At 34.5% G+C, this 21530-nt stretch overlaps 1 protein-coding gene across 1 annotated transcript; it reads left to right on the forward strand.

Annotated features, from left to right (window-relative positions):
- Positions 1-8598: 8598 nt before the first annotated feature.
- Positions 8599-11817, forward strand: LOC113730462 (glycerol-3-phosphate acyltransferase 5-like). The gene is made up of 3 exons (XM_027255156.2): positions 8599-9297; positions 9491-10393; positions 11502-11817. Exons 1-3 carry the CDS (start codon positions 8746-8748, stop codon positions 11625-11627), a joined length of 1581 nt encoding a protein of 526 aa, XP_027110957.1. The 5' UTR covers positions 8599-8745; the 3' UTR covers positions 11628-11817.
- Positions 11818-21530: the final 9713 nt, after the last annotated feature.

A 21530-nucleotide genomic window follows, 5' to 3' on the forward strand; every position in this document is an offset into this window, starting at 1 on the left:
TCCATCAACTAAAGGCAATATATATAGAGATAAAAGCTCATTGCATCAATACTATAGACAAACCAAAGGAGTAAGTCCTAACATTTTTAAAAGGAGTACCACTTGATTATAATGTAGTACTTGTATGGCTGGTTGTTATGAAAATACAAAGTATAATTTTAATAATATATTAATATCTCGCTATCTCCTGTTTAATTTGCCACATGCCGTTGAACAGGTCTGTGACAAGGAGACCTACCTGCTCCCGTTACATCTCAAAATTTAACAATACCTTGACAAGTCAAAACAAGAAAATGCAGAACTTCCAATACTTTTAGGATCATGGAGAAACTTCCTACTCCCGCTAGCAAGAAAATGCAGAGTAATTGAAAATCGTAAAGCATGCATCCTAATTACGTAATTTTCTGTAATTCTTCTTCTTCTTCTTCTTTTTCGCGGACTTGCCGATGAATGAGCCGAAAGTAAGAGATTCAGCCGGTCCACAAAGGGCAGTAATGGACACATGGACCAGGATAGTAGAATAAAGAAGTGCAGTTGATGCGAAGACAGGCGTTAATCGTTTGAAATATTCTTTAAATGATAATGATGTGAGTAATACTTTTTAGTTTTAGGATTTGATGAAGAATATATATCCCAAGCGTTCTTTTGTGCAACATAGTTAGGGATGGTAATTTCCGACGCGACTTGAAAACACGAAATTAATGGGTTTGTGTTGAGGTTTCGCGGGTTCGGGTCAGAATCAGGTCGAATTCGATGAATCCGAAACGAAAACAGGTCGAATTCGGGTCGCCTACGTAAAATAATTTAAAATTTTAAAAATAATTAAAAAATAATGATCCGATAACCCGTTTACGAATTAAAAATAATTTAATAAACATAAAAATTATTTTATCTAACTAAACTAAGTTATTCTTTTTTCCCAAAGGCATTAATCACTTAATCCTAAATGAATTTATTTAACATGTGTTATATTTGGACAAATAATGTATTATATTATTTTTTACTTTTATACTGTTTTAATTTATTTTATATTTGGTTTGGAATAAAACACTTTTACGGTGTTTTATTTTATTTTAAATTTGGTTTGGGATTATTTATTTAAATTTTTATTACTTGATTATGTAATTAGTCTTGTGCGAAATTGATTTTATTAGAAATTATAGTGGTAAATTAATAAATTAAAATTAAGTTTCGGGTCATTTCTGATCGACCCCCAACCCGTCAACTCGAAATTTTTTGTTTCAGATCCGGTATCCGGACCTGTTTCGGGTTGACGGGTCAAGTTCGTGTCAGCAGGTTTTCTGTTTTCTGTTATACCTAGATCCCAACCCGTCAGCCAACCCGATCTGAACCCCTAAACATAGTGACCTTTTGTGTGTGTGTGTGTGTGTGTTGGGGGGGGTGGGGGGGGTGAAACTTTTATAATTATCCTGAAGGGAAAAAAAATCTGAAAAAGGAGAAATGTTGATGGGGAATCCAACCCCAAATCTCTAGCCCCTAAAGAGCCGTATAGTGCATATACTAGTCGAGAATTTGCAAAATATGAAAGAAAATATCATCTCCAAATCCCCCTTTAAACCAATGTTTTTAAACTCGGACCGGTCAATGAACCGGAGAGGTGGCCGGTTCGCGGTTCGACCGGTCCGACCGGTCCAACCGGCCGGTTCAAAGGTTCATTGTTTTTTTTTTTTTTTTTTTTTTTTTAGTGTTATGTACTAAGCATGTTTCATTCTACACTTGAACTTTACCAACATAACTTAATTTAAGTTATGATAATAATAAATTTTCTAAAAGTTATACATAAAACATGGAATGATAAATATAATTAAAATATCATAATTCACCATAAGTTTTCATAAATTCATTATAAACATAAATAGATACAATCCAAATGTTCACCAATTATCACAAATAAAAACACAAAAAATAAATAAATTAAATATTGAAATTCTTTTACAACCCTTAAAAAAATCCATAAAAGAGTTCAAGTTAAAACAAACTATTTGAATAGCAAACTTTTATCAGTGGCATGATAAGCAACCACACCACCTTCACAATTTCATCAACTTAAGCTGAAAAAGTTAAAATTTTATTATAAAAATATAAATCTAATTGCTCAAACTAAAAATTTTTGAAAAACAAATATACAGTTAAACACATAAAAAATTAATTGCTACTAAACATTACTAATTAACATGTTATATTAAATTCAATGATCCTATACCATTAATTATTTTAAATTCAATTATCAATAGCTTCGATTATGTGCCAACTACCATATTTTTGACCAGCCCAATGTTATTATTTGTAATTCCTACCCAATTCCTACACGGATGTGCACTACTTTTGCAAAAATTTCATCCTTAATTAATCGAATAAAAATAAAACAAAAATGAGGGAAACATATGAAAATTGAGGGGAAAAAGAAGAAAATGCAAAAAATCAACTAAAGATAATAATATAGAAAAAAAAACCTTGAAAAGAAAAAAATTAAACTTACTAAGATGTTGGAAAACAAGAAAAGTTGAAATTTTCAACTTGTTTACAATTTGCTAAAGATAATAACCTGATAATAATGGTGAAGACTTGAGAAAATCTTATTGTGGATATTTGGGTTAAAAATGGTTAAGAAGAAAAAATTGAAAAAAAAATTAGAGAAGAACTTGATGTTTTAATATATTTTTTAGTCAAGTAGAATTCTCAACAAACTTAACTATAGTCTGGCGGTGAGAATGTCATATCCAAATTTGAAGACCTAGGTTCGAATCTTAGCTACATCATTCTTGATATTTTGTTGAAGAATTTAAAAAATCGCCGGTTCACGGTTCTTAACGGTTCGCACGGTTCGTCCGGGTTTCAACGGTTCTCCATGAACTTCCGGCTTTAACATTAGACCGGACCGGTGACATGGCCGGTTCGCGGTCCAACCGGTCGAACCGGCCGGTCCGGTCCGGTTCTGAAAACATTGCTTTAAACTTGTTTTCTTCCCTCTCTCATTCAAGAATTAAAAGATTTTCTCAGACAATTACAAGTTGTATTTATATGCTAAAACCTATCGGGACTGGTTAGAAATTTCTGAAAATTGTTATATGCACGATTTAAATTTCAATATTTTGCTATCTAATACTACAAAAAAAAAAGTTTTTGTTGTTCTTTGGTTTTGCACAATTAATTAATGGGAAGATCCACTTTTTATTATTATCCTTTTTTTTGGGGTTACATTCCCCCCTCCCTCCTTAGAGATTCTCTTTTGGACAACAAAAGAAAAATAAAAACATAATTTTAGGGTTGTTACACAGGAGCCCCCACTGGTGGTACAATGCTGCAACTTTCTGAGTCGCACATTTTGTTTATCTAGACCACGATAAACTGCTACCTCCAAAACTAGATCCATTTGATGGTAAATCAATTGCTGTCCAAAATCAGTGCGACCTATAAAACTTTCTCTGCCCAGAATTGATAACCCTACTTTTCATGCGTGCGTGGGAGGGGTGCTTTAAATTCATAAGCTACAACCTTGTCCTCGATGAGATTTACTTTTTGCATTGTTGTTTATTACTCCACAAGTAGTAGATTAAATCCACAAGTGTCCCTTTCCACCATTCCATAATTTCAGTGCTCATGCCACTCATTACTGCAAATCCATTAATATCTGTAGAAAACAGTTGTGGTATAGTATAAAAAATTCAAACCTCGGAATCGGGACACCAACATTATATATATATATATATATATATATATGACTGATAATGGAGTTTATTTAATACTTAGTCTGGTTAAAATCATTCTTCCTCAACATAATTATTGATTTCCGTGTTTCATTTAATACTTGGTCTCCACATTCCTACGAGCTGCTTGGGAGCTAAGAAAAACCAAACACCACTTTCTCTAAATAATATGGAAAACTAAAAAAGAGAGAGAGAGACCTGTCTTTGGCAATTATCTCCCGAATACATCTTCTTCTTCTTCCATTTTAACCTCCTCGACGTCAATCCCTTGATACAAGACATTGCTCGTAAACTAAGGAAATAGATAGATTGCATAAGCACAAAACTTGAAATTCTTGCATTTGGCACTGTGTGGAACAGCGCCGTTCTGAAGTTGAAATGAGGCTCATCAATCTCAGATCCCGACTCCATCACTTGACTAAAATTAGACAATCGAATAAGTCTCCCTCGGGGATAGCTACCACAAACTTGCCACTTTACGTGGCTGGTCTTCTGTCTTCACGGGATAACTCGAACGGTCCGCTCCCCCTCCTTAAGGTATGGCGAACTTCCTGACTTGTCCAGAGTTCGAGTCCCGCTGTTAACGTGCTCGGTGTGGAGTGGGGCCTCTTCTGCAGGCCGCAGGGGATTAGTCAGCCTCGTAAGGATTGACCCAAACACCCATGTGTTGACAAAAAAAATAATAATAATAATAAGTCTCCCTCTCTCTCTCTCATTTATACATTTGAATGATTGAGCTCTCTTTTGATATTTGACCATAACCAACCGGGGTAGTTAAAACCAGGCACCCATCACCGCTGTTTGGATATTTTGTCCGGGTCTAAAAGTCGGGGACCTTCAACTAGTGTTAGAAATTGTCAAGACACATACATAACGAAATCTACACGAGAGAGAGAGAGAGAGAATTGAAAATTTTCTTTTAAAGTTTAAGTGGAAGGTCTCAAGTTTTCAAGACACCCACTTCTCAGTATCCATTTCTCCCTCTGAAAAGCACTGGGCTTGAGACAATGCTGCCTGGGGAAACCTTAAAATGAATGGTGGATTCAGGATTCTCGCAGATTAACTTGGCATTCCATTAGTGAGTAGGCAAACATATGAGACATCCAAATTTACTTAGGTTCCGTTTTTTTTTTTTTTTTTTTGTTTTTCCAGACGGAGGGATATCCGGGTCACCGGGTAAACCGAACCCGACTAATCCCCCCGACCCGAGAGGAGAGGCCCTGTCTCCTCGAGCATGTTAACCCTGGGACTCGATCCCTGGTGGGGGAGATGGACAACGGTCGCTGAGGACAAAGGTTCCGTTTGAATCGCTATTTTTTAGAGTTTTGATAAAAATATGTTGTAATAATTTGATATATATCAAATAAAACAAATGATTGAAAAATTTGTTCGCCAAAAATATAAAAATTTTTCTTAAACAACTTAAATTTTCTTCTCTAGAAAAAAGTTTAAAGTGGATAAAGATTCCCTAAAGCCTGCTTATAAATGGGCTTTGAGGATTCTAGAACCCAATCTTTAGATGAGATGATTGGTCCTTTAGCCTTTTAAGACCAAATTAGTTTCAATTTATGGATTTTCTTGTTCCTGTTTTGGTATGACCCCCATTAAATTGGAATTCTACAACTTCATTGACAACTCATGTGTTCTTTACCCTAATTTTATATGATGGGACACCTTTAAATGGATTTACCGGCAATACGCTTGGAAATACGGTACAATTGTATAATTGTTGTACATTTTAAAGGATTTGATGTATATTTATATTTCTTTGTTACATACCTAAATTTTGTTCTTGTAAGCCAACTCAATAAATTAATACAACTACAACTGTAAAACTGTAAATGTACACTACCTTCCGAAAAAGTACAACAATTATGCCATATGCATCATATGGTCACCTGCACCGGCTCCCAAGCTCCTTTAAATCTGCTTTAAGACTAAATGATGTCCAATTATGTACCTTAGCTCTGGTTTATCTCCAATTTCCCTTTTGACCTTTCGAAGGTTCGACTTTCTTGTTCTTGCCCATTCTTCAGGTTCTTAACTTCTCGTTCTTCTTTGTAGAACATGACTTCGTTGTCATTCTTCAGGTTCTCAACTTCTTGTTCTTCTTTGTACAACATGACTTTGTTGTTATTATCGTTCTGTATGAATCTTTTCTTTATTATTATTATTTTTTGTTCTAAAGGTATGAATACTTGTCGCGAGTTTTAGCAACAAAATTCTCTCAACTCATTTTTTAATATCACGTACATTATATCGCTGCAAAAACTTTAAAAACTTGCAATCCAAATAGACTGGACCGAGTGAATGAAGTTAAATAAATTGAACAAGAAACTATGCATATTCAATCGCTAGAACCAAACAAAGTGACGATTTCATCATCTCCTTTGCTGTATAAACATTGTGACATTCCATATCTACATAGTTCAGTGTAAGTGTCGTGACAGATAAATTCTTCATTCGGCAAGTTGTGTATACTTGATTCTTTTTTCCAATTGTAAAGACCAAATTTAATTACAAATTCTTTATGCACAACACACACACACACACACTTAAGGTCCCTATAGCCAGTTGAAATTGATAAAGAGAGTGAAAAGGCTCCACATTTGATTGATCATTCAAGTCATTGCCGTTGAATACATTAATTCTATGGCTTGAGGCATAAGACTTGCTCCTTGTGCATTGGGTGATCAGGAAGCAAGCCTCACAATCAAAGAAGTCAAGAAACAAAGAATACACATTTGTTGTTAGTATATTCATAGAAACAGAATTGTTCAACTTTCTAAGTTCTAACCTACTTTGAAAATTTCTTACAAGTTTTCCAAAACTCCGGTTGCATTTGGAACTGTACAGGATCAAGTAATGTATATACTCTAGCTTTCCTCCAAATTTGTAAACAATCAGTCCTTGCTAAAAGCAAGTTATCGACTAGAGACATGCAGTCCTGTATAATCAGCACAAACCTCAATCTTGAAATGTATATGGTTCCTTCTATCTCAAACTTAGAAAAGCTGAACTTGATATTCTCCTTCTCCAAAAAAAAAAAATAATAATAATATATATAAACATGAAAATAAAAACAAAAATAGAACTCCTCCTTCTCCAGTTGAAAACTTCTTGAATTTTCTCTAATGTTGGTTGTAATTATTTGACAATCGATCCAAATTACTTGCAATACTATGAAGATTCGCGCTGGAGCTAGTATATTACTGTATTTGTTAAAGCCTGGTGGCCTACGTCTGTTTAGAGATTGCTTGTGAAGAACGTGTGTGAAATACTGTGAAAGTCGTTGGTAGATGGGAAAATATTACTTAGAATGAGCCATCACCTTAAGTAAGAGTTGGACACGATCAAACTTGTAAACCCAGGCCCCCAAGCTGCATGTTCTGCTATCCGACGGCCACTGGTGTACTTGCAACTTTGCCGATGAATTATGACAGCAATACATGAACTTCGGGGCGATTTGCTGCGTGATCCAACTTGCCAACTTCTTTTGGCAGATTTTCATCGAAACATCACCCAAAGAAAAAGAAAATAGATATATACTTTTGCCAGTCTGTTCAACAATTTATGGCTGGTTCTTAGATTAAGAGTTGTAGGCTTGGGAATTTTTTTTTTTTTTGGTGTGTGGTTTGCCTGAGATGAATGATACATTCTTCATTTTATAACACTTAACTGTTTATTACATATTCAAGCATCCCTTTGAAGCAGGAAATAAAACTTAAGGCAATTGCAAGATTTCCGTCACAACCATTGTGACCTACAAGGTTTTGTAACACTGAAACTTCGAAGAGAATTAACAACTTTTCAAGATCTTTCGGTTTAATTGGATGAGCTTGGTAGTAAGTTACTAATCGCTGGCGCTCCTGACAAATTAGAGCAATTGCTGGTTAGGAAAGTCAAACACAGAAAGTATTAACTCATTTAGCAAAGAGGATATATATGACTAATGACTGCCACTAAACAATAATAATTTACAATGTACAAATTCGGTTAATGAATCATTTGGCCGACTCTAATAACACAGGCGAGGGATGGTTATCTCGCAGAAACGAAGAACTTGTTCTCCTGAATAACTTCAATGAAGTGGATGGACTCCAAGTCTCCAACAGAGTTTACATGTTATCCACACAATTATGTAAGAAATTTGGATCGATCAGTTAGATAATCTTCGTTTGTGTTACGGGGAAAATATCCAGATCCGGCCTCCTTGATATGAACACGGTATGGTTGACCATTAATATGTATCATCCTAACATCAAAATCCAGAAGGTTCACAAGATTCAAAAACTGCATTCATGAGGTCAGCCAAATTGGAACAGGCCATGAGAAGAAGCTGACACATTTTGAAGGAAGACACAATTGGCGGTTTGATAGAACATTTCGAGACATATAGCAAAAGCAAGTTCTAGAGAAGGTGACAACAAAGGTGGAAAGATTGACAAAAAAAAAATTCTCAGCATATGATCCCTGATGACGACGTGAAGGTGACAAGAATCACTTCCTTTTTTTTTTTTTTGTTGAATCGAGAGTCACTTCTTTTGGAAACACTTTTCCTATCAGAAGTTTAATGACACATTGTCTTTAGGCCGTATATAGGGCCAAAATTATCTTAGTAAGTAACCTAAATATGAAACGGTAGACAAATATTCAGGTGTCTCCACGTGGACCCAAAATTTGAGTCTTGTAGTTATTTTTGTATTTGAAAGTTGTTGGGTTAAGTTATCAATATTTGCATGTTAACGTGGCGTATAATCTTACGTTCCATATAGCTGTATCAACCCAAGAAAACCTGCAAGGGAAGCAGAGGTTTGAATATAAATATGTACCATGCACAAAGAGGTAGTTGCAAACTGATAAACGGCCTCATTCTTTCATTAGACAACAGTCAATCTACCTTCATCTTACCCCCTTTCTAATCCTTATAAGCCTTGTGATTGTTGCAGAAATATCTGATTCCAAGTTTCTTCACAAAAATCATTAGCGAAAAAAATAACAAAAACCAACCTGACGAATGGAGTCTGCTCTTTCCGAGCTCGAAGGGACCCTTGTAAAGGATCCTGATCCATTTTCCTACTTCATGTTAGTAGCTTTCGAGGCATCAAGCATATTTCGATTTGCTTTCTTGCTAATTTTATGGCCAGTTATCCGTTTGCTGGAGATTTGGGGACAAAGAGATGCGGGCCTAAAGTTGATGATTTTTGTTGCCACGGCTGGGGTGCCTATATCCGAGATCGAAGCCGTGGCAAGGGCAGTGTTGCCCAAGTTTTACTTTGATGACATTGATATGGATGCTTGGAAGGTCTTCAGCTCCTATGACAAGAGAATTGTGGTGACTAAAACCCCGAGGATTATGGTGGAGAGGTTTGTGAAAGAGCATTTGCGAGCTGATGATGTTATTGGGAGTGAACTTTCGGTCAATCGGTTTGGATGGGCTACGGGTTTCATCAAAGATGATTTTGATTCAATCTCCGACCGCGTTTCTGAATTATTCGAAGATGAACAACCTAGTTTGGGCCTAGGAAGGACAGAATATTCTGGCTCTGAATTCTTACACTTGTGCAAGGTTGGTGAATACAAAATTCCTAAACTTAGTTTCTTCATCACCTATCAGAACTATTTATTCAACTAGTCAGACCATATCTGAGTTGAACTGGAAGAAAAAAGGGGGTGGGGGACGTTACTTGCATAATAGTTAAATAACATTACTGTTTGCCCACGTATGTGCTAAAATTTGCTGGACAATGGCTTGTAAACAGGAACAACCTCATCCGCGAATCACCAGCAACAAGAAACATGACCGCCAGTTCATCCGCCCACTGCCAGTGATCTTCCACGATGGCCGGCTAGTGAAGCGGCCAACACCATCAACTGCCCTCCTAATTCTCTTATGGATTCCTCTGGGAATCATTCTCGCTGCAATTCGCATTGTCGTTGGCCTCATGCTTCCCATGAAATCTATTCAACGTATGGCTCCTCTATTCGGTGGCAAAGTGATGGTGAAAGGAAAACCTCCTCCGCCGCCATCTGGCTCCACCTCTGGAGTGCTATTTGTCTGCACGCACCGAACCTTAATGGACCCCGTCGTCCTCTCCGCCGTCCTCCATCGTAGAATTCCAGCAGTAACATACTCCATTTCTCGCTTTACCGAGATCTTATCCCCTATTCCAACTGTCCGCTTGACGAGAATCCGAGACATAGATGCTGAAAAGATTAAACAACAACTGGAAAAGGGAGATTTGGTCGTCTGCCCTGAAGGAACAACGTGTAGAGAACCCTTTCTATTGAGGTTCAGCAAACTTTTCGCAGAACTAACCGACCGAATAGTTCCAGTGGCCATGAACTATAGGGTTGGGTTTTTCCATGCAACCACTGCTAGGGGTTGGAAAGCTTTGGACCCCATATTTTTCTTCATGAATCCCAGACCAATTTATGAGGTAACATTTTTAAATCAGCTCCCTGTGGAAGCAACCTGCTCTTCAGGTAAGAGCCCACATGATGTTGCTAATTATGTTCAGAGGATCTTGGCTGCCACACTTGGTTTCGAGTGTACGAATTTCACCCGCAGGGATAAATACAGGGTTCTTGCTGGCAACGATGGGATAGTTTCACAAACATCCACTGCCGAAAGCCTCAAGAAATTGATGAGCGGATTCAAGCAGGTTGTGGGGACTTTTAAGCCTTTCATTAACTGAATACTGTGCTGGCTCGTTATTGTAAATTTTGTTTACATGCTATATATTCTTACCCTCAATTTCTCCTGTTTTGTACAAAAAGCGAGGTCTGTATTCTTTATCTTTTTTGTTTGAGCAATTTCTCTTTTGTACTGGATTTTTTTCGCTGAAGTGTTGAATAATGTACTAGAATGACTGATGTTACTGGTAATGTTAATTATTCAGTTGGGATATAAATATATTTTTTATTTATTTATTTTTATCTTTTTGTCGCAGTTGTGTTAAATATATATGGTGGAGTTTACCTTTACAGCCCCAGCTGAGCTTTTAACGAATTTTTAGAATCTTTAACCTTCTTATTAGAGGTAAACAACTCTCACTGAGATCATAAGATCCCACCCCTCCACTGTTTGGAAAAAAAAAAAAAAAAAAGAGTTCATAAGAATTTTTAATTAACCACCATAATTACGGAGATTATGTCCTGGACCCTTATTATACCACACGAGATACTCAGTGCCACTCTTCTAGTGGCAATTCAGTGTCATTTTTATATTTATGCCAAGTGTCATGTTTATTTAATTTGTCATGTGCTATTTATTTAAATTTCTTCTACCATCATGTGATAAGTAGAATTGGCACTGGATTTAGCACCGAGTAGTGGCATAGAGGATCCCAACTGCTATTATACAAGGTAAAACTTTGTCTTGGTGCCCACTACAGAATTGCGAAAACCTGATGTATATAAAGGAAGTTAAGAGCTCTTAACATTGCTAAAAATAAAATAAAGAAGATTCAAAGTTTATGGAAAACTAGTATATGCTCTTGATTGTTTACTTGTTTAAGAAATATGACAAATATTAACGCTCCTGGCTAGCTAGACTAAAAAAAAAAAAAAAACTACCGGCCTTTGTATTCCCTTTTTTTTTTTTTTTAATATGCGATGATGTGAAGCAATTACTTTAGGTTTCTGCAGCAAAGTATTGTTTTTTTTTTTTTGAACCTCAGCACCGAAGTTTTCAAGCATTATTATTATTATTATCTTTTCCTGTAGCTATTGTACTTTATTAAATTGATCTGCAACTCAACTTCCCGGCAGTATCTATTCGTCAAAGATCATGGACGCAAGAGAAGCGAAAAATACAAAAGCATTGGCTGCCTGATTGTGCTCCGAAGCCCTTTAATACCTGTCTTCAGATTCAAAAGTGTCTATGAACGAACATGAGATCGCAACCTCTCAAGCACTTCCTTTGAGGAAGCTCACATCTACTTCCAGATCGAAGGCATCAGAGGTGCCAGAGCTCCTGTTAGGCTTCTTTCACTTCAGGAGATATCCGTCTTGATGAGAGTCCCTTGCAATAATGAAAACTGCATGCATGCAGGCCCCCTAGGATTTTAGAAGTTCTTCTACAATCAAATATTGATTTCTTGGTGTAAATAAATATAAAGATTTACATTCCTATTTTTCTAAATATAAATATGATATATAAATGTCGTTACTAGTAGCATACAGCTGCTACATGGTAGAAGGAGCCACCTACTAAAGGTAAAATTTTCACGCCATTAATACAATAATTATAAGGCCAATGAATGCCACCTCTAAGCAATGTTTTTAAACTCGGACCGGTCAGTGAACCGGAGAGGTGGCCGGTTCGCGGTTCGACCGGTCCGACCGGTCCAACCGGCCGGTTCAAAGGTTCACTTTTTTTTTTTTTTTTTTTTTTTTTTAGTGTTAAGTACTAAGCAGGTTTCATTTTACACTTGAATTTTACCAACATAACTTAATTTAAGTTATGATAATAATAAATTTTCTAAAAGTTATACATAAAACATGGAATGATAAATATAATTAAAATATCATAATTCACCATAAGTTTTCATAAATTCATTATAAACATAAATAGATACAATCCAAATGTTCACCAATTATCACAAATAAAAACACAAAAAATAAATAAATTAAATATTGAAATTCTTTTACAACCCTTAAAAAAATCCATAAAAGAGTTCAAGTTAAGACAAACTATTTGAATAGCAAACTTTTATCAGTGGCATGATAAGCAACCACACCACCTTCACAATTTCATCAACTTAAGCTGAAAAAGTTAAAATTTTATTATAAAAATATAAATCTAATTGCTCAAACTAAAAAAAACTAAAAATTTTTGAAAAACAAATATACAGTTAAACACATAAAAAATTAATTGCTACTAAACATTACTAATTAACATGTTATATTAAATTCAATGATCCTATACCATTAATTATTTTAAATTCAATTATCAATAGCTTCGATTATGTGCCAACTACCATATTTTTGACCAGCCCAATGTTATTATTTGTAATTCCTACACGGATGTGCACTACTTTTGCAAAAATTTCATCCTTAATTAATCGAATAAAAATAAAACAAAAATGAGGGAAACATATGAAAATTGAGGGGAAAAAGAAGAAAATGCAAAAAATCAACTAAAGATAATAATATAGAAAAAAAAACCTTGAAAAGAAAAAAATTAAACTTACTAAGATGTTGGAAAACAAGAAAAGTTGAAATTTTCAACTTGTTTACAATTTGCTAAAGATAATAACCTGATAATAATGGTGAAGACTTGAGAAAATCTTGTTGTGGATATTTGGGTTAAAAATGGTTAAGAAGAAAAAATTGGAAAAAAAATAAAGAGAAGAACTTGATGTTTTAATATATTTTTTAGTTAAGTAGAATTCTCAACAAACTTAACTACAGTCTAGCGGTGAGATTTTCATATCCAAATTTGGAGACCCAGGTTCGAATCTTAGCTACACCATTCTTGATATTTTATTGAAGAATTTTAAAAACCGCCGGTTCACGGTTCTTAACGGTTCGCACGGTTCGTCCGGGTTTCAACGGTTCTCCATGAACTTCCGACTTTAGCATTAGACCGGACCGGTGACATGGCCGGTTCGCGGTCCAACCGGTCGAACCGGCCGGTCCGGTCCGGTTCTGAAAACATTGCCTCTAAGTAAAATATCGGTACAAGAATGGTAACATGATGAATTTCTCACATAAAACTCCCCTCCCTCTACCGGTCACTTGTTCTCTCTACAAAGTTACTCCATTAAAAGTGACCTCGGGCTTGATCCCATCCCCTCCTTTGTTTTTTTTTTTTTCTCTTTATGTAGGATGTGCATGACAGCTGAACCTTGAAATGTCGACCTCATTAGTTCTTGCTACATAAAATGAAATGGCTGCTTCATAAAATAAGTATCATGCAGCATGTCTTGGTGTCTTTTTTCCTTTTTCAGTGAACTTGATGATAATGATCGGGGTGATCGCGCCAAAGTTAAACCAAAAAAAGTACGTTTTAAGAAGAAAATTTTGTGCCGGATCGTGATTTGTGAGCCTTTTCCGTTGCTAAAAATATACTCAGATACTTATGAAATTGAGGCCGTAATTCGTTTGACTAAATATCTGCCATGTATGATGTGATGCGGGTGGAATCCTTCGGACAACGCACAATCCACAACATGATAGCCTGACACGTACTTCGGTATGTCTTGGAATCCATGTGGTGATGTTACAATGGGCTTCAGTCAAGTGAGACCCCGTAAGTCCAGTTGGCGCCTTTCTTATAATCGGTTAAAAAAAATAGTGAAATATGGTTACCGTTGCAGTTTCCATATCAAGATTTCTTTCAACCATTGCTAAAGACCTCTCAAAAGCTTTCTTAGCAGGGGAGGAGAAGAGAAGACAGCAAAACATTTTAAGCACCTGAGTGAATAATTAACCAGCAGTTCACGTTGCTAACTATCTGGATTGCGTAACGGATCTTCTGTCCCACACCCTGTGCCACTCTCTGTCTCACTTTTTATTATATTGTTTTTTCTCCTACATAAACATCATGTTTTAATTCTTTTTTGTTTCCTTAAGATTCAATAAGTATTAATTAAGTAAAAAATAAATACAACAACTTCAAAAAAGTAATATATAATAGAAAATTAAAAAATACAGCAGAAAATTCATAAAAAATCTCATTTTTTATGCATTTTGATTTTTTTGAGTTTGTTAAATTTTGTGTATTACTCAATTAATAGTTATTGGATCTTAAGAAAACAAAAAAAAATTAAAACATAATGTTTATGAAGGAGAAATAGCAATATAATAAAAAGTGAGACAGAGAGTGGTACAGGGTGTGGGATAGAAGATCCGTTGCGGATTGATAGTATAACATATTGTACAAAATCTGCGCCTACTAGATTCTAGGGACCAATATACCTCCGTCTGTAGTGCGATTATGCAGTCACCCAAATGGATTTCTTTACGTACAAAACAAATGTGAAAATTTTTTAAAAAATCAATAAATTGTTAATTAGATTAGAATCCTTCATCACTTAACATTTGTGTATATACACATATGGCCTCAAAACATAATATTACTTGTGTTTGGATAGAAAGTTATTTTGAAAAAATAATATCATAATACTTTATATAATATGATATACGTAAGATAAAAGAGTAATTAAGAAAAATAAAGGGTTGATTGAATATAACAAAAAAATTATTTACTCAAATTATAACAAAAAATTATTTACGGTTCCGTTTGGATTAACTGTTTTTATGGGTGTTTTTGAAATATTTTACTGGGTGAAAAACTTTTACTGTAGATGTTTTTAATGGTGTTTTTGAAAATGTATTTTGAAATATTTTTACAAATTAAAATTTTAATGAGAAGTTTTTATAATTTTATAAAATCTTACAACCACACACCACTACTCCAGCCTTCCCCCCTCCTCCCTCCTCCTCACCCTCCTCCCCTCTCTGGTCGTGACTAGAAAATGGTTGCCACTTGCGATCTGAGAAGGGGAGAGGGGAAGGGGGCAGCGAGAGAGACGTGAGGAGGAAAGAGGAGGGAAAGGGATGGGAGAAAAAGAGAGAAGGAAGAAGGGAGAAAAAGAGAGAGAAGAGAAAGGGGAGGGGAAGGAGGGAGGAGAGAAGGGAAGGGGCGTCAGGTGATGGTGTGATTTTTGTGATGGTTGATAGTGGTGGAGGTATACATTTTTTTGTATATTTAAAATTATTTTTGATATATTATATAAATATATTGTTTTAAAATTATTTTTATTTATATATTACCATAACATAACATCGTATATGAAAATTTTATTTTTAAAAAATTGAGCAGTCCAAACGAATACATTTGGGTTTGTTTTAGAAGTAACGTAAACAATCATGAAGATGACTTTCCGGTCAAACCGCTGAGTCAATGTTCAAAGATATATTTTAGGTGATCTAATGGAGAGAAAATGAGGTTATACTTGTAAGCAACGGCACTGCCTGTAAAGCCCACGCTCTGCAGATTCTTTATGCGAAACTTTTTGGAGGGATTATTTTTCTCTTGGAGTTTTCTTTCACAAGTCACAAATGAAGAACGTCTCGAGTCATCAAAATACAAGAATTAGCTCATGACGTAGAATCCAAATTTAGAATTCTAATAATAATTAGTGCGTGCAGAGTTACAGAATTAATACTTTTTGACAACTTTTAAGGTTATAGAATCCAAATTTTAGGGTTTTGATAATACTTTTCGACAATTTTGTACTCTAATCTTTTGACTGCAAAAATGCTTCGGACTAACTTCATAGTCTGGCTCTCGATACCAATTGTCGAATTCTAAATTTATAGATTAGATGGATGAGTTGATTTAAAATATGTCAACAAATCCAGTACTGTTCCAAATCGAATTTGTTCTCATTTGATTTTATAGTATTGCTTCGTTCTTCTTAGTGCTTTCCGGTCAGCATCATAAACTATATGAAGTTTTACATAAAAAAAGAGAATTAGAAAAAAAAATATCAAGGAATAAGAATAATCACGCGGTTTGGTTGCCTATTTTGGTTTCTCCTTTTTGGGTTAAATCGATAAATTAATTATTTCATTCTCTGTTCCTATATTATTTTTTTGCGGTATGATGTATGTGAGATAAAAAGGTGATTAAAAATGTAAAAATGTGAATTGAAAAATATGTTTATGATGCAAACGAAATATTATTTTGAAAAATTTTGCTATCCAAACAAACCTGTTAACATAAATCCTTGGTTATATGCGATTTCTTTCTCTCTTTTTTTTTCACTTTTCTTTGGATGCCAGATGCATTAGCAAACGTATTGAACAAGTTCAGAAATCAATTTTACAGCATATATGATTAATTTGTCCAAAATTCATAGCTTTCACCGTAACTAACTAATCACAAACTTTTTATTTGAAAAACAAAATCGAAACTGCTTTTTCTGATATATGCTTTCTTTGTGATTTGTGAATCTCGGATAACTTGAATCCATCTGTTTATTTGACGTTTAATAGTTGTATTGAATTGAAAGAGCGAGAATTAATATCTTAGGAGTATAAACCAATGAAATGCCGGAATATGCTGTAGGTGATGGACGACTGAAAAGTCACCATCAAAGCTGTGAGTCACGACTCACGACTCACGAGTCACCACCACCAACTAAGCATAACGGGCCCATGGATCCAATTCCATCCCTAAGGACGCATAAGCATGAGGCATGCGATCCAATCCATGTAGCGACAATTGGCGTTGGACAAGGACGACTGACTAAAGCCACCCATAGCCACGTTTCGAATTATGGACTTCGCTCTATTTTGCTTTTTCTTTTCTTTTTTTCTTGTATTAATGCACTCCTCGTGGTAAAACAAAAAAGAAAAACATTAAAACTGGCCCCTTTTTTGGTTGTGTGCTCGCGTGTGCGTTTGTACACCTAGACAATTTGTACAGTGAAATGGGTGTGTTTGGATAGATAATTATCTTAAATATTATATTACTTACATTATAAATATATTTATTAATTGATTTTTGTGTTTTTAATTATTTTTTATGATCATATACATCACATTAAAGAAAGTGTTATAATAATTTTTTGAAATAATATTTTTAATAAATTTTGTAATTGATTTTTGCTATTTGATTCATGCAAGGAAACAACAAAATTTTCTATCAAATTTTGAAGGGCAAAAGTTTTATTTCCATACTTTTCCAAAAAAAAAAAAAAGGTGCCATTTTAATATGCATAAGGTAAATCCTGAATTCAAATAATCGTCAAAGCAATACAATATTTAGAAACTGACGTCGTCCACTCTATTTCTGCTTTAGAAAAAAACTAGTGTGAATACCTGTGCTACGCACGATGCTGACATTATTGAAAAAATTAAAAATAAAATGATGAATAAAAAAAGTTAAAAAATTATACCAACACAATTAAAATGTAATACCTGTCTAACAATAGTTTGAAATATGATAAAATGTGTATATCATTCAAGAATTGCCTTTTTTCGGAAGATAGATCCTGAAAAAAATAATAGAAATTTATATTACAAAATGAATGATATATGAATAAAAATGAATATAATTGAATGTTGTTAAAATGAAATACTTACAAATATTATGCATTCGATTTGATAATCTTGTATGAAGGTGCGAACACTCTTCACACCAATCAACTTTTAGTACGAAAGTCAAAATTGGTGATTTAATTAATTCTGTTGAATTTTGTAGAGTGCGTACCGCAAATGAAAATGCACGATCTTTGCATGAATTAATTCGTTGATTGAACAACCTATCACCATTTTCCTGAAAATTAAGTACGTACAAAATTTAAAATTAGTGTATTTTTTTACATAGTTTATAAATAGCATTATAAAAAATAAATATATATCAAGAAATTCTACCTTCCTTTGTAATTCTCTGAGATAAGTAGCATCACAACTAAATACGAATCGTGTATGTCTGTCTTGTAGATTAAGATGCATGTTACCACTGGAATATCTTATTTGTATGTTAACATTGTACCTGTTTTGACAAATAAAATGTTATATACAATACAGAAAAAATATGTTGAAAGTAAAAGTACATGAAATTAGTTATCTAACAACAGTGTCGACCAAGTCATTACAATGCAAACCAAAGTGACCAAGAATCAGATAATGACAATATTTTTGGTGATAAGAAACATTAACGAATTTGATGTAAGAATCCCAACTATCCCAACTAAAGGTACAGAAACTGTCATCATGACAATATCAAATACTATACATAGTTATCGAATTCCAAGAATCCAAACTAAGTAGCAAACAATCTGAAAATGTAAATTTTCTATCATACTCCCTCCGTCCCGTTTTGTTAGTCTTGTTTTCCTTTTTCTTCTATCCCAAATTATAGTCCACTTTCCTATTAAGTAATGTAGTAATCTTTCAAATTGTCTAAAATACCCTTATTAAATATCTTGTTATTAAATACTAACCCACTACATTGAATACATTGAGTTTTTCCAATACATAGATAAATGAAAAGTCTATCTTTGTTATTCTTTGAAATTTATTTATATCAGGAGGGAAACAAATAATGTCATCATTATTTACAAAATCATGAGTGAAATTTTGAAAAATCATCCATATTCTCACAATTTTTCTGATGAAACACCAACAAAAGAATATGATCTCATCTCAACGAGTCAAGAATGTGCACAAGTTGTCTTTGAAATGCAGAGGATTTTTTTGCCCAAGTTGAAATCGGTGAAGCCATCAATTGACGTAAATGTTCCATCACAAGAAGATAGTTTTGCTCCTACAACTGAAGAGCATGAATCTACTTTTTCTCAAGTGCAAGAATATTTTCAGCCCAAGTTCAAATCGGTGAGACCATTATTGGATTTAAATACTCTACCAAAAGAAGATGGCTATGTATCTGCTTCTCAAGAACGTGAGCGTGTTGTTTCTCAAATGTTGAATCCACTATTGGCGGATGATTGAAAATGAAATGGAGTATTAGGCGCCTGAAATGGATTATGAAATGGAGTATTAGCAGCAACTGATATTTATTGGCACTGTTGGCAGTAATTGAAACAATCATGGTGCACTATTGGCGGTAACTGATATTTATTGGCACCATTAGTTGTAACTGATATTAATTGGCACTCTTCGTGATTAGCATAAGGGTATTTTAGGAAATTATTAATCTAAATTTATGTTTCTAACCAAATTAATTACACTTTCTTAATTTGTGTGAAAAAAAATCAAGACAAACAAAACGGGACGGAGGGAGTAAAAAATTTCTCATATCAAATCCCATCATTTTTGTATCTGGAGGGAACTTGATTCCATCAAAAGTCAAATACCAATACTTGTGCCATAGGAAAAAGATGACATACAAACAGTGATGAACATCTATTGCTCTGATCATAAAATAAATTTTTATGCTTACTGTTGCATAATAAGTTGTTATTGAATCATGGAAAAAATAAATCTAAAACGATGATCTATTACATAACATTTCACTTCTATTTAAAGACGAAAAACAATAACAGCAATAATCAATCGAAAATATTATATTATTGGGAATAATATTTTAAAAAATAATGGAAATGCAAATGTTTAAAGAATAAACAGTACCGAAATTTCTAATTTGATGAGAACGACGTTTTAATTGGTATAGTTGGAATTTTGTCCTTCGAATTTGATGTAAGATTTCTCTTTCGTCAACGCAAAATTGCTAAAAGTTTTTGAACTGCTGTGTGGAATCGTTGCGGTGTACGTTTCGTTTTCTAAACAAATGGTTCCTCCTTTGTAATCTTGCGAGTTTGAAATTTAGTTGTCGTTGAAATACTTATAGGCAGACATGTTCCATAGTGAAATTAGGTTAATAGTTAAGATGGATACCATAAAAAAATTGAAGGAGATAATAAATTCTTGGGAGGTTTATAAGTCCCTCACAGGACTCCAAAAGTTACCGGCTTTTGGAGTTTCTGTGGGGAGTTAGGTTTATTTGCCAAAAATTCTTACTTTCGTAAGAAAATGTCAGAAAGAAAACTCATTATCGGGGGGCTTGGGGGGTCTTTATCTCTTAGCAGCGGGGCACCCCTGTGGGGTTTTCTATCCCACATCGGTAATGGGGGGGTTGGGGTTTAGGTTTATAAGTCCCTCACAGGACTCCAAAAGTTACCGGCTTTTGGAGTTTCTGTAGGGAGTTAGGTTTATTTGCCAAAAATTCTTACTTTCATAAGAAAATCTCAGAAAGAAAACTCATTCTCGGGGGGCTTGGGGGGTCTTTATCTCTTAGCAGCGGGGCACCCCTGTGGGGTTTTCTATCCCATATCGGTAATGTGGGGGTTGGGGTTTAGGTTTATAAGTCCCTCACAGGACTCCAAAAGTTACCGGCTTTTGGAGTTTCTGTGGGGAGTTAGGTTTATTTGCCAAAAATTCTTACTTTCGTAAGAAAATGTCAGAAAAAAAAAGATAATAAATTCTTGGAAAAAACGCAAGAAAGTTCTCTTAATTGGAGTGACCACGCAAGAAAGTTGAATGAGGATGCTATGTTTTTTAGAACTTTTAATTGGAGTGAAAATTTTAAATTGGAGGAGTCTTAATTGGAATGGAAAAGTGGGGGAAAGTAGGGAAAACGTGAGCATGATTATAGGATTTTTAGGAGCGGTTATAGGATTAGTTAAGAGATAAATATCTATCTATATCTATATAAATTTGAGAAGGGATTTTTAGGAACAAGCCTCCACAACCCTTCCCACTCTCAACTCTATTTTCCTAGCATTTCACATTTATCTTATTTCGTAAAAAATATCATGGGCACATTACATCTCCACGTTTCCCTCAAATAAGGAGTTAACTTCAACTAACACTCCCACGTCCCCTCAAACAAAAATTTAACTTCCACTTACATTAAAACTCTAACACTCTCACGTTCCCTCAAACAAAAAACTCTTAAAACCCTTCCAATCAACTTCCTTCTCGAACCTCTCAAATTAACTTCATAATGGAACATGGCAGTTTACAGGCATGTCAATAATGCCTGAATTTCAAACTCGCAAGATTGCAAAGGAGGAAACATCTGCTAACAAAATGAAAAGGACGCCACAACGGTCCCGCACAAGAATTGGAACAGTTCCAACAACTTTGCGTCGACGAAAGAAAAATCTCACATCAACTACGATGGATAAAATCTCGACTACACCGACTCAAACGCCGCGCCAATCAAATTAGAAGTTTTGGTACTATTTATTCTTTTAATATTGATATTTTCATTGTATTTTCAATTATTAATAATATTCTCAATATTGTAATATTATT

The sequence above is a fragment of the Coffea arabica genome, chromosome 2e (genome assembly GCF_036785885.1).
Source record: "Coffea arabica cultivar ET-39 chromosome 2e, Coffea Arabica ET-39 HiFi, whole genome shotgun sequence".
NCBI lineage: Eukaryota > Viridiplantae > Streptophyta > Magnoliopsida > Gentianales > Rubiaceae > Coffea > Coffea arabica.

Coding starts and splice junctions, on each gene's coding strand:
- LOC113730462 (XM_027255156.2), top strand. CDS start 8,746: ATGGAGTCTGCTCTTTCCGAGCTCGAAGGGACCCTTGTAAAGGATCCT. Junction 9,298..9,490: donor AATTCTTACACTTGTGCAAG/GTTGGTGAATAC, acceptor GCTTGTAAACAG/GAACAACCTCATCCGCGAAT. Junction 10,394..11,501: donor TGATGAGCGGATTCAAGCAG/GTTGTGGGGACT, acceptor ACTTCCCGGCAG/TATCTATTCGTCAAAGATCA.